The following is a 16,909-nucleotide window of genomic DNA, read 5'->3' as shown; positions in this document are numbered from 1 at the left end:
CTGATTGAAGTGTCATTTTTTAGTTTTTATAACTTATACGGTATAATGTGGTAACTATTTTTAAATCCGAGTATTGAAGTTTTTCGGGACAAACGCGAAATTAAGTACCATAGTTATAGCAGGTATATGTTTGATCAAAAATATATCATTATAATAATATTTATGTAGTTTGTGGGCAAAATCATTAAATTAGTTACTCTATATTAATAATGAAATTAATAATATTAATATAATTACTAACCAAAATTGAATTTAATGTTGTCAACTATAGATATATATTAAACGTGCAACATCGAATAGTAACTGCATATGCTTACTCTAGTTGATTCTGCCTATTTAATAATATGACACAATATAAATAATGTTTAATGATTAATTATTAAAAAGTGTATGAAAAAATTAGCGTCTGAACTCGTCAAACCTGTGTGTAGTGGATTAAAAAATATAGGGTTTAAAATAAATATTATTTTCAAATGAAAAAAGATGGGAAAGTAGGTATTACTCTGCTGTATAATAGAGACGGAGAGTAGGTCACTATTATGGACGTGTTAAATTTGAATGCAATGACAGGTATCATTGTATACGAAAAACGATTCTGAATGGAGATCATTTGTCAGTCTAGGATAATTATTAGGATATATTATATTATAACCTATATTTAAATTGTAATATATCGTTATTTTACTCGATTTCATAAAAAATAAATTTCATACGCTTTTAACATTTTTTCTATGTATTGACGCTGGAGTTTTTTATTACAGTTATTTGAAGAAAAAGTTATGAAAAACCTTGTGTTGGGTTTTTTAACCTAAGGTATAAATTACAAAAATTTTATGAATTCTCAACTTCAGAACTTGCAAATTTTTACGATTTTTATATATAATGTAAACATTTGAACTTTTAATGCTTATAAACAAAAATTGTGACTAGCGATTTTTATTTTTTTTTTTACTACAATAAGAACGACTTAAAATAAACCTTGTATTAAATTTTAAAGATTTTTTGGAAAGCTAAATTTTTTTTACCACATTTCAAGAAAAAAATTTAGCAAAATCAAAAATTTCAATGGTCTATAAATAATTTTAAAAAATTCTAAATATTTTAAAAATTAAATCGTAAATAGATAACGCTAATATAAACATTTTGTGAAAATTTCAAGTATTTACAAAAATTCGTATTTGAGTTACAGAAAAATCAAAAAATCGATTTAGTCAAAAAGCGGTTATGCGTAAAAATTCCAGTTTTTCCGTTACTTTTTCAGGATTTTTCCTGACGCTTTTGAAAACTACTGGAAATTTTTTACTTTTTACCCCCCAAAGTACCAACTAGATTCAATTTCCTTTTCAAAGAGGGGCTGAAATCAACAAAACAAAAACACACATCGTTGTAAAATCAATACATTCATCACTCCGTTCAAAATCTAAAATGATTACGTAGTAAAAGTTGTTTTTTAACCACATTTTTATTTAAATCATCTTCTATATGATGCTTAAATTTTAGAACACAGCGCATTATTGACATTATTCGTAAAATAAAAATACTTTATCAGTTGTTTGAAATAACGAATCGAAAAGATATACGAATAACAGTACACTTCATCGTGAAATGAATAATAATATAATATAATATAATATGATTACTCAAAATCAGTTTCATAGTTTGATTTTAAGTATCGTTACAATGATATATTGTTTGAGAATAATATCATGTCCAGTATTCATTAATTTTTTTTTAATATATTATCATGTTTAATGTATTTCACATCATAGATCAATTTTTATTTTAAAATGATTGTTTTTTTTTTTTCATATACATTTCCTCTATAAAACATTATTAAAGTTTTTAAATATGCATAGTTTTATATTTGTATTTATTTTTTATTTTTGAAAGTCTTAAAAATACATTGTTACTTTAATGTATGGAAAAATATTGTAAGAAAACTTTCACAAGGTTGTGCTCATCTTCCAACCTTAATCGTCAAAATTATAAAATTTAATGTTTCAGTCGTGCAAACTTCTAACATCGTGTCTGATTGAGCATTGCATTATCCTGGTAGTTTATTAAATTCACATACCATAATATTATATCATATACGTGTATTACGTGTATTATATTGTTTTAATACAATATAATACTAACTCAATTGTAATACATGTCATTTGTGATAGTATATAATGTAATAATATATGTAAAATTATTTAATTATACTTCATATGTTCATAATATAATGTAACTATCTTTTTGATGTTTCAACAAAGACCATAATTAATATTAATAATTGTTCCTACTACTCTATGAACTCAAAACATGATTAGCAATTAGGTGTTTCCAATAAATTATTATAAGATTAATTCACTCATATAAGCGCTGAACCAAAAAAAATAATTAACAAATATCATTGACAATTTTTCATATTTCTTATATAATCCTGCATGATGTCACGAAGTTTAAACTTTTGAATTTTCCCAGAGACTGTTTTTGGAAAATCGTCTATTACCATAACGTGGTTTGGAACTTTAAATCTTGCGATCTGTTATAATATGAAAAAAACTTGTTGAAATGTATATGAACTCTTATACAGCTCTGCATAAACTCTTATAATAATAATAATAACACTCACGTTGCCATTGCAATAATTTTTTACAGTTTCTTCGTCAATGGTAGATCCTTTTGTAATTTTTATAGCAGCACATACTACTTCACCAAGTCTCTCATCTGGTATTCCAAACACCTTTTACAAGAACAACGAAATTATTAAAAATAAAATTTGAATTTTCAATACAAACCTGTGCTTGGATAATTTCTGGATGAGATTCCAAAAAATATTCGATTGCCTGCGGTTGTATGTTTTCACCGCCTCTGATTATAATGTCTTTAATCCTGCCCGTCACCACGCCATAACCATCTTCACTCATAATTAAAATATCGCTAAACATAAAAAACAAAATATTATTATTATTATTTTCATACGTAGAAAAAAAGAACGTTTCTGTAATAGATAGGTACCCAGATTTAAGCCATCCGTCGTCGTCTATTGCCTTTTTCGTCATTTCCTCGTCATTCCAGTAGCCAGGCATAACGTTGTATCCTTTAAACCAAACTTCTCCAGGTCTGCCCATCGGTACAGTAATCCCATTTTTATCCACAACTTTAGCCTGGATATAAAGTATAGTATTATACTCGTATTACGATAAATAAATCATATTGAAACTTTAAAACGATATATTATTTTATTAAGAGTAATGTAATTTTTATATTTCAAACTCATTTAATATAATTTAAAAGTTTTATTATGAAATTTTTAAATATGAATCTTTAATGAAACGTTTATAGCGATAATACTACATTCGTTATTAGTTTTTTTTTAATATATGTTTATAATGCTTTATAAAACGCATAAATACATTGAACGGCGCTTTGAGTAGTCAACCTTGCACTATAAATATGTATAATTGATATAGTTATAACGTTTAAGGGGCTTATAAATGTATTAAAATCGAACTTGGCACTAAATAACTATATTAATATTATAGTTAATGAATAATAGTTATTAATTGGGTTTGATTGGGTTGTACTTCAAATGGCATTACATAGTAATCAATTTATTCAGGAATTGTGATAAATAGTAATGAGATACAAATCCCATTCAAGTCAATAGCATTCAAAATATGCAAAATTTAATCTACCTAGCATGGTATATTATTTTCGCTTGCACAATATTTTAGACGATAATGCATGTTCATGGCTGTCTTATGTTTCTATTTTGTATTAGCATAGTTTATTTTTTATTTGTATGTATTTTTCACAGTAATACAATTGTACGTTCGTTTATATATACATATGAATATATGATAGAGCAGGTGTATCTGAAAAACTAAATGACCCTAAGCCACCTTTATGATGACGATTTAGAACTGTTTGTATAAATTGTAATTAAATAATATTAAATATTATAATGTATGCGTGTTTAACTGATAAAATCCTAGTAAAATTTTGTTTTCATCCATCGTTGTATGACAATGTTTAGTTTAATATGATTAAGAAATATAATTATTATTTGATACAATTCCTTTATTTATATCACGGACCCTAAATTACTTTACCGTATATTGACCAAGATGCGAATTCGATAGACTGAACCAGGAATGCACTGTGTTAAAAAAAAAATCAAAAATCACTAGTACCTGCTATATTACTCGTTGCTTGTCAACGTTGACTCGATCTCGTGATTGACACAAGATAACGGATTCTTGTATCAAAACATTTTCGGAATACATAATTATTATATATATTAGATGAAATTGACTGTGCACCATTCGATAGTAATAACAAAATGTTTACTAAAATTGTCTGTTATTAACTTTACATTTAAAAAAAAAATTCGTTTTTTAATGTACCTACTCAAATAATTATTTATTATTTTAACTAAAATTCAATATTATACAAGTATCATAAGTACCTACCGAATAGTTACTATTATTAAATGCTATAACCAATAAAATGTAAGTACCTTAAATTTTAAATTTTATATTTATATTTTTAGATTCTTATTTATTTACTAGCAAAATACAAAATGTAGCATTTATATGCTATTTATATTTATAACGTATATTAAGATTTTTTAGGGCACTAAATTCACAGCTCTGTTTATTACAATCTCAAATTGTGAAACGACATTCTAAGTACATACTATAAGAAGAAAAAACTGCAGAAATCATTAAAACAAATTAATATATAAATATATATTGTTCATTAGTTTATGTTTTTCCTATGTGAGCACCAATTCAAGGTGAACAACAAATATCTGCAAGATATCACAAATAAATAGCATATTAATATTTATTTTTTATATACAACTTACTTCAGAGTGATCGAGCACTTGACCAACTGTAGTTAAAGCTTTGTGTTCAGACTCATCGGCATTAGAAAGGAACACAATAGGACTCGCTTCTGTCATGCCGTAGATCGACTAAAATCAAAAAAAATGTATAGATAATAAAATAAATAACATTAAAATATACAAATTTTAAAATAATATAAGCCATAATGAAAACGTCTGCCCGTATTATCGTAAGAAAATATAAATTAAACTTCCTTAATAAATATAGAATTATACTATTATAATAATATATTTTTACTAGATACCTATACCGTGCAGGTAAACCTGTTATTTAATTATTGAGCTAAAAAAATCTTTAAGTTTATTTTTAACACGTGTAAGTACCTGAAGCAATAATTATTCCAAACAGAAAATGTGTTTGATTATATTTTAGTTCCAAGGAAATTTAACAAGAACATTACATGGTGTAATGTGTCTATTTTTTTAATTATTATTATTATTTACCGACGAATTTGTATAAACAGCAATCAAAACCATCACATTATCTCTTATTTTTGCGTTTTTTATTTTTACTCGTGATTTTAATTTTGTAATAATATATCCTAATTATGAACATAAATACTAATTTATCTAATTTATCCCATATTATTCTCTTCGTAAATGAATTAGTTGACAATAACTTCACAATCAGATATGTTAGAAAATAGCTGGGACAATAAAAATAAATATCTAATATTTATTCTATACAAAATTCCCGACCTAACTTTATTTTACTATGAACATAAAAGAACCTATTCTTATTTAAAATTTGTATCATACAAAATATATTTTTAATAGTATACAATTAGATTAAATAATAAATATTAATAATGTAAAATTGTTACAGCCAAAAAAAAAAAAGATTTTAATAATTGTACTGAAAACCAAATTTGTCCCATATGAAAATTTAAATCGACAGAATAGTTATAAAGTAACCTATAAGTAGTTAAAATTATATTATTGATTAGTATTTAATTTGTTTACAATTTACAAAAGACAATATCTATAAAAATCATAACTATCAAATTACCCACTTCTATTTCAATATTTATTTTCTAAACTAATTATTTGTATACTTTCATATTTCTTTGACTATTAGTCCTACTTTTGGAAATTTAGAAATTATGGCCATGGTTTTAATTGTCTTGAAAAAATTCAGTTTAATACGTAATAATTTATTATTAATTATACTCAAAACACACAAAACAAGATATTATTGTAATAATTACAATTTATTTTCGTGTTGATTAATTCATTTGCTATTGTGCTTTTTAATGAACTGCAAAATATAGATCTTCTAATCTCACAGTACAAAAGCCAGAGAAATTGATAAAGGTTTTATCTAATTTGAGAATCCTGCTAGTCATGAGTTCTTGTTACATAAATTCCAGATAAGGACTAACAACAGGTCATTGATCTACCATTTTATATTGATAAATATATTATTTTTTTCATTATTATAGTAACTGCTTCGGCAACTAGGGTCATTGGCTACAATATATTTATTTTCATTTTTAAGTTAGGGGTGTATTGTTACATTAGGTTGCGGGGGATAAAAAAAATAAAATGTAAGTACACAACATAAAATAAATACATACACACATGAATATTATATTGATATTAGTTTATAATAATTGTAAAAAGCTGTATGCTATTCAAAATATTTAATTTCCTAGTGCTGGTGATTTTAAAAAAAACTTAAATTATTGTATTTAAGTAATAAAAATGTTTAACTATTTACACCTAACTTTTTTTTATTTAATTATTATTTAAAAAAAATTAAATTTATATAATATTATATTAACTAAAAATGTTCCATAATCTGTTTACATCATAAAATATTTTATCTTTTAAATTAATGATTTAATTATTATTTAAATGCTTGTTATTTATGTTAATTTATCAATACTGATATTGTTTATGTGCTAATGAATACCTATAAGCTTGGTATTAATTACGCGTATTAGTACGTTTGTAAACTCAACTCGTTAATTTTAGTAAGTTGTAAAATGTACTACAGTTTGTTATAAGCTCAGTACCGATTTTACAAGCAGTGAAATTTTGATGTATTAGTTGGTTTTCGATTTAGTAAAATGTTGAAGGTACATTATGTAAAGTCCGCATAGTGTTTACTTTTGAAAATCATTTAACATTACATAAAGAATAACACAATGAGAAGATATAAATCTCATTATTTTCTATCAAAAAGAATTTTTAATTTATTTAATAAATTTATTGTATTCATTCTATTGAAAAATTTACGAAATTGGATAATTGGGTTTGTTTTTTATTTCAAAATCGTGATTATGTAATCATGAAATAATTTATTTTTAAATAGTACACCATGATAATGCATATTATATAAATTTATATTTCGCTATTTTTGTACTTTGTAAACGTTGTTGTCAGAAACTTTCGATTTTTTTAGTTTTACACAATTTATGTACGCACATTATTTATTGTTTTGAATAATTATTATAATAAACGTAATAGCTTTATCAATGCAAAAATATTATCGAATCAGAATAAACAATCGACTTTTTTAGTATCTGCCTGTTATCCCGATCAGAATTTAAACACTTACGCATTGATTATTATTTTCAGACAATTATATTAAAAATGTTGAACAAGCAGATAACATATATATTACAATAAGCTTCGTTCAAGAACATTAAAAACAAACAGCACCATTTTACTTTTTAAGGTTTTGAGTTTTAGTTATAGATGTTATACAATTGTATACAAAAATAGTTACGTACTTTGTATGTTAATCTGAAGTCTGACGGAATACGTTTTCAGTGTATAAAATGATATTATTATATGACATTATATCACGTTATGTACATAATACATTATTTTGTATATATAATACACGTGTGTTTACTGTATACTTATACGTATAGTAAACAACTATGAAAAAAAGTATCAATTTGCAATAATATTATATAACCACTCCATAGATAAACACGAGTTAGCCAGTCTATTTTAGTTGAAATTAATTACCTATAAGCGGTATTGTGATGTACGACTATTATACGAGTAGGTAACTGCAAATAGATAGTACGCGGTACTATGAGATGGAACATTTAAGTCTAGACGCTGTTACGAAAATTCAATACATATTTCCAAATTCGATCATAAACTATATTTACTACATACACGAAGCGCTATAATACTTATTAGAATACGTTTTACTGCAATATTTCCCCTCTGGTGGGTTATTATTATATACTAATTCAATCCTTCGTTCTCGCCGTAGCGTATACGATTGAATAACTGCAAATTTAATTTTTCATTTGACCTATAATATGGTTTTTGTCTTTAATGAAGTGGAATATATCAATTCTGCACCACTACGAATATTTAATCAGATATTTGTGACGAAAACATTGCAAAAGATACCTCAGATCAAACGCATTCAAATTGTATATACAAATACAAGCACAGACCGTTTTTTTCCGCATAATAAAATATATTACCGCGATTCTTTTGAGATTGAATGTGGTTTTAATTTGTTTGAATAAACTGGGTGAACACAGCGCACCTGCGCATAATCCAATTTCAGGAGTATGCCCTTGATCCACTAGTTCTTTGGAAGCGTTAATCAAATCTATATACATCGTTGGTGTTCCATACAAAATTGTACACCTAGATCAACATGATATACTAAAAACTACATATTTTGTTTTCTTACAATATATTGTTATATAATTTTAAAATATAAACGAATTCATTTATATTAAATAATTTACTAACATCAACTTAAATCGTTTATGAAAAAACTAAAAAAAAAAAAATTTAATTAATATAGGTAACCTGTATAGTGTATGTACACTGTGATGATGTTTTTCTTCTACTTAAACAAATTAAAATGCATGTATTATTACATATATTTTGATCATGAATAGTAATGAATTACATTGAATTATAAATAAACTAATGTATAGGTATAGGGTTTATTTATTTATTTATTTATTTTTTTAAAAAAGTCATAATTTTAACAACCGATCGAGCGTATATTATATATTAATTTAGCAATACTTACTTTTCAGAAAAAATGGCCTTCGCAGATTCGATTGGTTTGTAACCAAATGCTGGCAGTATCAGTGCACTACCGCTATTTAAACTTGCCATAATACCAATTACAGTTCCAAATGTGTGAAAGAATGGAACTTGCAACAATATTCGGTGTTCCTATTTCAAATTAATATATGAATTAATATACCAATACTATATAGACAAGTATAAGTATTAAACGTAAATGTTCTCATTATTTCAAGTAATTTTAAATTACATATTATAACAATCAATTCATCATAATTATTCATCACTATATATGCAGAGTGATTCACCAAGCATGCTCACCGCTGTTTTTTTTATTTTACTAAAAAATCCTGATTTTTAAGTACGTACTTAAAGATCATATTTTCAAATAATTAGATAGTATATGCCACATGAGGAGTGTCCTGCGATATTTTTTCAAGTAGAAATTGCCCTTTTTACTGTAAATGGTTAAGCACATGATTTTTTTTTTGAAAATTTTGATATGTATTAATCGATTCGAACGAATAATTACTGATTAAATTAACGTTGTATCCAAAATCCAAAGAATAATAGCCCGTGATATATTATGAGAGTAGAATAAGCATTAGACTAAATACTACATATTAAATTTTAACCATTATTAAAGTGCTTTATTCTTGGTTATCAAAATTTAATAACTCAGAAACTATTCGTTCGAATTTCAATTTAGGTGTATTGTGAGTGATGAAATTATCATAGTCCATAAAAAAACTCATATTAAAATGTATAAATTATTATTATAACACTCAGTGCTGTCCAAAATTAAGTACCTTTTCCATTAACATCATTCTCTTGCAAAAGAAATAGGAGTTGTTCACAATATTACTATGAGTCAAACACGCTCCTTTCGGTGCACCAGTTGTCCCCTGTAACATTTATAATTTATAACAATAATAACATATCAATTGTAAACACAGACAGCTGTCGTTATAGTTGTTATAAAAAAAAAATAACAATCTGTAAAAAAAAAAAATGTTCTTACAGAAGTAAATTGTATGTTGCATATTGCTTGAGGATTTAATTCGTGGCTAATTTTTTTCAAGTATGATGTTGATTTGATCGTTCCCGATTGACATACGTCCCAGTATTTAATGACCCCACTAGAATACGATAAGCGACACGGTGATTTAGTTGAAAAAACTTAATTTCATTGACTTACGGTAGATTTTTTTCTGTGTTCATCACTATAAACTCTAAATTGGGCAAGTGTCTAGTAGTAACTGGTTTACCATGAGGTTGCTGAGCAATTTCCGGAACAATATTTTTCAGTAACTCATAATAGTTTTGATTTGGGTGAAATTCGAGGGCAATCAGCATTTTTGCGTCAACTTTGCTAAGACAATGATGAAGTTCATTTTTCATATACAATGGATTTATATTTACCTATGAAACAAAAAATTAAATGCTCAACTCATTTTTTCGATTACCTTATTCAAGTACAGTACCAAGATTGGAAATCAAACTTACCACAATTATGCCCGCTTTAATTGATGCTAATAATGTGATTTCCCATTCTACTGAATTCGAACCCATTAAACATAACCGATCGCCTGGTTTCATCCCAATTTCCAAAAGACCAGCAGCTAACTCGTCTACCTAATTAGTTTAATAAACACAATGTTTTCATATTTTATTTAATTAATTTTATCTTTTATTGCTAAAAAAGATATGGTCCAAAATAATTTTTACAACCTCATGCTTTAGATCTGAGAAAGTAATTTTTCGGTTTTGATGTACAGAAACTATAGCTTCTCTGTTCGGGTATTTTTCTGCCGCTTCATCAATCAAATTTCCAACGGTCATGTTTTTCAACGGTTCATGTTTAGGGCCTTTATAGTAACTAGGTTTTGGAATAATAGAAGCATTCGATCTGTGAATAATCATGCAATTATAAAAATATAAAATATTCTAAGATTATTAACTGCTTAAAATTACATTAATACTATAAAATAAAATATCTACAATAAGTACCTACACGTATATTAAAGAACAATTTCAATAATAAAAGCGACATTTAATCATAATCCTTGAAATTATTTTATTAAGTTTACAAAAAATAAAAATAATTAAACTTTTATGGACTACTAATCTATGTATATCTATGTATTTTATGTATATCTATATTGTTTTAAAATATTAAATTATGATAGCGTATCTTCATAGACAACTAACAATTAACATGTATATTACAAGTTAATTGCTTTTTGCATAATTTTAAATATATTTTGTAAATAAATATAATATATATTTGTATTTTATACAGCCTAATAATATAAGTTAGACTTTAAAAATTGTCCTTCAAAACAAGGACTGTATCATATTACGTTGAGGTAAAAAAATTATAATAATAAAATAAATCACGTAATAAATTAAATCGTAGAAACATTAATGTACCAATTCAAACAACTTTATTATAACATACAGTAAAATATTTTACTAGGGTATTACTCATATTATATTTTAATGAATCATCAGATCATCTTAAAGATAACACATATCACAACCTAAAGTATATCATAACCTTCACAAAATTTTAAACCAAATTTAACTAAATATGATATATTTTATAAATATGATCGTGAATATAGACAAATATTTCGTCTTTTCGAGGATTTAAAAAAACTCATATTTACAATAATAATAATATTTTGTTAACGGTTATGATGAGTTCTAAAAAATAAATATCGTTTAGTGTTCCTGTACTACAAACACAAATAATTTCTTTCAACATTTTATCAAATTATACCTATTAAGTAGTACTCGTTCAAAAACAACAATGATACGTGACATAAAACCATTAAGCATTAATCATATTGTAATAAATTTACACAAAACCATATTTGTCTTGTTTTTGGCGAGATGGGCCGGATGGAGTTATAAGGAAGACGCTTTTTGGGTAAGCATAAATTATGCTTAACAACTTAGATAGTTATACGCCAAGTGCATACCTATATATATGTGTATTTGCAATATATTACATCGTTTTAATATGTAAAACGTTTGAACATGGTAATACTCGGAAATCTCAATCGAAGTACATAATAAATGTAAGTACATGACAAACCTTAATTAATAAAATACATCTCAATTTGTATTTCTAAATAAATATAGGGATAGGCATATGCATATTATGATAGTTAATTATTATTTTAAATTAATAATCAACAAAATATTGTAGATTCGGGTATTCTTACGATTCTGCAATATATATGATATTTAAAATATTATTTTATTATCTAATATTCACATATTATTTTTTTTTAGTTTCTTATAAACTAGTTTTAAATTTAACTATGCAACAATTTACCTACTTATTAATATTATAATAGATGAAATATGAAACACGCCGCTTGCTTATCGTTAGCGGGTACTGCGGTTATTATTACTTATTACTATAGGCAATTTATAATATGCCTATAGACTTTCACTTAAATGTCAAGACAAATAGAGAAATTTATTTTAAAATATCATACTTTACTATTATAGACGATATAAAATTAATAGATTAATTTGATTTTACTGATTAAATAACTGTGAATTAAAAAAAAAAATAATGCAAATGTTTACTATCATTAAATAAATATATATATATACGTACACACAAAATAAATGCATAATAATAATTTTAATTAGTAAAAATATGATATTTCATATTTATGTAACCAAACTTGCAAATTATCAATATCAAAATTAATATTGCCTTGCCTTTATTATTACGTGTATTATAATATTATAACAACAAGTTCACACATTATTATTTATATATTGGATTTCAAATTTTGATTTATACTTCATTGTTTATAACATACTTACCTAAATAAACGTCAATTTAATGTTAAGATAATTGTGTTTTTACGCTTAAATACTATTGAGTATTATATTATAATATACCTATAGGTACCAACAGCCAATATGTATATATTTACCTACTATAAAATAATTAATATCTCAAAATTTTAATTAAACAATCGAAACTTTTTGTGATGCATATAATATTACGATTCAAATACGTCTTAGAACTATAGTATTATGAAAAGTTGCTTTTAATATTATTTTTGTGTACAAGTACAACGTGTTGATGTATAACCCTCAATAATAAAAGTAAATTGTTTTATAAAATATATTTTATGTATGATACATAATACGTTTATACATACCTATCTATTAAATTATTAAGCTCGTAGCTATTCGTAAATTCATAATAATTTTCATTGTATTTTTGAATTATATTTTACACGTACCTACGTCATTACATTTAGATACCTACGTATGTTATTATATAATAGTAAAAAATTACTTTAAAAAATATATTGCTATATAATCAATAATATCTATAAGGTTTTGTATAGCTGAGTAGACCTAATAATTATAATATCGTTATAAATAATGCCTTGAATATTATTTCTGTACCAATATTATTGTTAATATATGCTTATACACTTTTGTCGAGGTCTATTATTAATAGATTAATTTCAGAATTAACTTCTTTTACTCGTATAAAAAATTGCAATTTATGCTTACTTATTTCCTTTTCCAAAATAATCTTCAATCATTTTATAGGCGTTACGTTTATTCTTTATGTAGATCTGATAACAAACTTATAATAATTGAATACAATACGCACTGTAAACTATTAAATCTACAGTTTATTTTGTATCCAACTTGTAAAATTTCTAAATAAATCAACTATTGTGATTTGAATCATCAAATAAACTTATACACAAATGAAATACTGATCGAGTATATTTCAACAAAAAGTAGACCCGTAAAAATATGACTAACTAAAACAATAACGTTCCATTGAAATTTAAATCATTATTTGTATTTGCATAGTAGTTACCTATTTGAAATTATAATTTAAAATTTTTTATTACTTGTTATGATTCACAGAATTCAATTTATAATGATATTTTCTATAGTCCCCTATTATATTCAACATTTTGATAATAATTCTATGAATAATCAATATAGTATAACAAAGGTTGATTTTTAGAATTGACTTGACACACGTGTCAATTTATTATTTTTTTCTATAATTTTTTTGTCAAACCTTGAGCATACCATCGTCTCTAAGTAATTGACTTGTTAAGCATAAATACAAATTATATAAGTAGTCCATAGCAGCACTATACAATTTTATTAAAACATGTAATATGAAATACGAATACATGTATAAATACTATATTATATAATAAATTAATTATACATATGTATTTAGTTATAATATGTACACTAGAAATATATAACGACTATAAGACTAAACACTTTAGCAGACATTTACTTAAATTACTTTTAAATTTAATTTAAATCAATTTTTGCAACTATATAATTTAATTTATTATTAGGTAGAACGTATCTAGATCTGCAGTTTTATCCAAAAACTAAAATAAAAAACATATTATTTGGTTATTATTCATTTTTTCTCAAATATTTATGTCTATTTGATGTAATAACTCTACTCATATGTTTATGTCTTGTAAATAAATAATAAGCGCCTACTAATTTACTTATGATATATTTGTATTATAATAATACTTTTGCAAAAACTATAAATAAAAATGTATTTAAAAAAAAAAATTGTATGGTCACCAATATAAATAATATATATGTAGGTACCTACCTTAATTAAATAATAAAAGGTAAGTTATTTTAGTACCAAAAAACAATTATAAGTGCTAATGTATTTTTTCATATGAATAAATACGTGAATGTATAGACTCAAGTATTTCAATAATACAAAATAAATATTTTTAATTGTTTATGTATTAGTACTATTGACGTGACTGTCGTTTTTCAAACTTATTTGTAATTAATATATATTTTGTAGAATAAAGTTTATTTTATTATACAGATAAAAAATAAACCAAATAACTAATACCAACATACACATAAACTTAATAATTCCAGAAACGTTTACAACTTTATCTTGTTTTTCTAAACTGATATTTAAACAATACATTTTAATATCAATCAACTTTCTACTGTCGATAGCTCGTAATGATTAAGATTAAAAAAAAATTGTTGTTAGCTTAATGAATAGGCATTTAAAAATAGTAGTTTAAAAACGATTAATAAAGCATCAATATTTATCTTATAACAGCTTATCATACTTTAATGTATTTTGACATATTATACATAATTTAATATTTACACATATTATACATATCCAATATTATATCTCTATTATGAACATGGCAAATCATCATTTTATAGTTTATATCAATCTAATTTCAGCATTATGCACAATACTACAATTTACAAAAATTATAATTATCAAGCCTAAGGATGTACATTTTAATTGTTGATGTAACGAAAGCATTTTATAAGATATTCACTTATAATCCATTACACTGACTAAAATATTTATTTTAATAATAATGTGATTTATCTTCACTGTCAAATTCATCAGAACTTAAACAAAAGATTAATTAATAACCAATTAATAGTATGGTAAAAATGGTTTTAAATACTTTTTTACTAATAGCCAGTTAGTATAGATAGTTAATAGATTTAACTTAACATAATGTTTATCATTATCATTAAACTAATATTATTTTTTCCACTGCATGAGTATACTTCTTAAATTAACCCAATATTTTTAATCAATACCCAAATTTTAATAATAATCAAAACCCGAGTAAATTGTAAAATATTTAATTATAACCAGTGGCGGATCTAGGATTTTTTTATAGGGGGTGCTGTTTTGTTAATAATAATAGTCCTAAAGTACTTATAATGTACAATTTGGGAAAAAAAATTAATAATTTGGTACTTAAGCATAATTAAACAATATAAAAATTGTAAACAATTTAACATATATTACTTTTTTGAAATTGGCAATTTATTAGTGATTTTTAATAAAAATACGCGGAACTGAGGGTGCTTCAACTCCCAAACACCCCCCCCCCCTAAATCCACTACTGATTATAACAACTTACAAATTTACTATTATAAATTATATTAGGAAGGCTATAATTTAATATTTCTATATAGTAATCAATATTTATGTTGAAATGAGATAACAGCATAGCAAACTAAATATATAAACTGTATAATATGTGTCAAAATAAAAACTTTGTACCCTAAGTTTCCTAACCCATCATTAGGTCATTGACATTTGACATACAAACAGTTTTGTCTACTATTTTAATTCGAATCGTTATAAACCTATTTTATACAACATCGCCGTAAAATAACTAAAATTAAACATTGATATCCCACTCAATAGTCTAAGGTAGAACGTCTGAACACTGTTTTGAAATCAGTAGAAACATGATGTGAAATGTAGATACGATAATACTAAACAAATTTTCATAATATTATACTATTAGTTATTATCATGATAAATCAAAAGAAAAAATTTGTATCTTTATGATGCACTAAAAACCAATATACACACTAATAGCGGCCAATGACTAATACAGTCTAGGCATTCTATTTATAATAAAATAAATAAATCAAAACACAATTCATTAATTAAGTACGCTTATTAGTTATTATTATGTTTGGCACATTAATTATAATTTTACACATTTTGAATTTTACATAATACAATATTAATTACCTATAAAATAATAAGTTAAAAATAAAATAGACAGTTTAAGTTTAGTTAAGTTTAATTTAACTTTTTGTGTGTGTACTAAATTGTGTTTCGCATATTTCAATAGTTTATTATAGTTTGATTTTTTTTTTTTTATCTGTGAGGATAAGGAAGCAATCGTACAGATTATCTTCAACATTCTTTTTCCTAAAATAATTTAACATTTTTCCCATAGAAAAATTAATATTTACCGTATAATTGCCAACATATTACATGTTAATGAATACCTACCTAACGAAAAAAAATATTATGCATTCTGTATTTAATTGCTATGTTTAAATACTAAACAATAGATCACAATATAAACAATAAAAAAAGAACAACAACAAATATTGGTAATCTTGACA

At 24.4% G+C, this 16,909-nt stretch overlaps 1 protein-coding gene across 1 annotated transcript; it reads right to left on the bottom strand.

Annotated features, from left to right (window-relative positions):
- Positions 1-2,185: 2,185 nt before the first annotated feature.
- On the bottom strand, positions 2,186-13,730 carry LOC113552344 (acyl-CoA synthetase family member 2, mitochondrial-like). Its single transcript, XM_026955196.1, has 13 exons — positions 13,484-13,730; positions 10,655-10,832; positions 10,430-10,558; positions 10,122-10,345; positions 9,945-10,062; positions 9,733-9,828; positions 8,925-9,073; positions 8,359-8,527; positions 4,862-4,969; positions 3,007-3,155; positions 2,787-2,928; positions 2,621-2,731; positions 2,186-2,530 (listed from the first exon to the last, which is right to left on the bottom strand). The coding sequence occupies exons 1-13, from the start codon at positions 13,513-13,515 to the stop codon at positions 2,396-2,398; spliced, it is 1,740 nt and encodes a 579-aa protein (XP_026810997.1). The 5' UTR covers positions 13,516-13,730; the 3' UTR covers positions 2,186-2,395.
- Positions 13,731-16,909: the final 3,179 nt, after the last annotated feature.

Source organism: Rhopalosiphum maidis, chromosome 2, assembly GCF_003676215.2.
Source record: "Rhopalosiphum maidis isolate BTI-1 chromosome 2, ASM367621v3, whole genome shotgun sequence".
NCBI classification, from domain to species: Eukaryota; Metazoa; Arthropoda; class Insecta; order Hemiptera; family Aphididae; genus Rhopalosiphum; species Rhopalosiphum maidis.
The sequence above is the reverse complement of the archived record's forward strand: the minus strand, read 5'-3'. Positions and strand labels throughout refer to the sequence as shown.

Excerpts from the sequence above, each read along its gene's own strand:
- LOC113552344 (XM_026955196.1), bottom strand. The coding sequence starts at position 13,515 with ATGATTGAAGATTATTTTGGAAAAGGAAATAA. Across the intron at positions 10,833-13,483 it reads TATTTTGGAAAAGGAAATAA|ATCGAATGCTTCTATTATTC; the intron begins GTAAGCATAAAT and ends GATTATTCACAG. Across the intron at positions 2,531-2,620 it reads AAAATTATTGCAATGGCAAC|ATCGCAAGATTTAAAGTTCC; the intron begins GTGAGTGTTATT and ends ATATTATAACAG.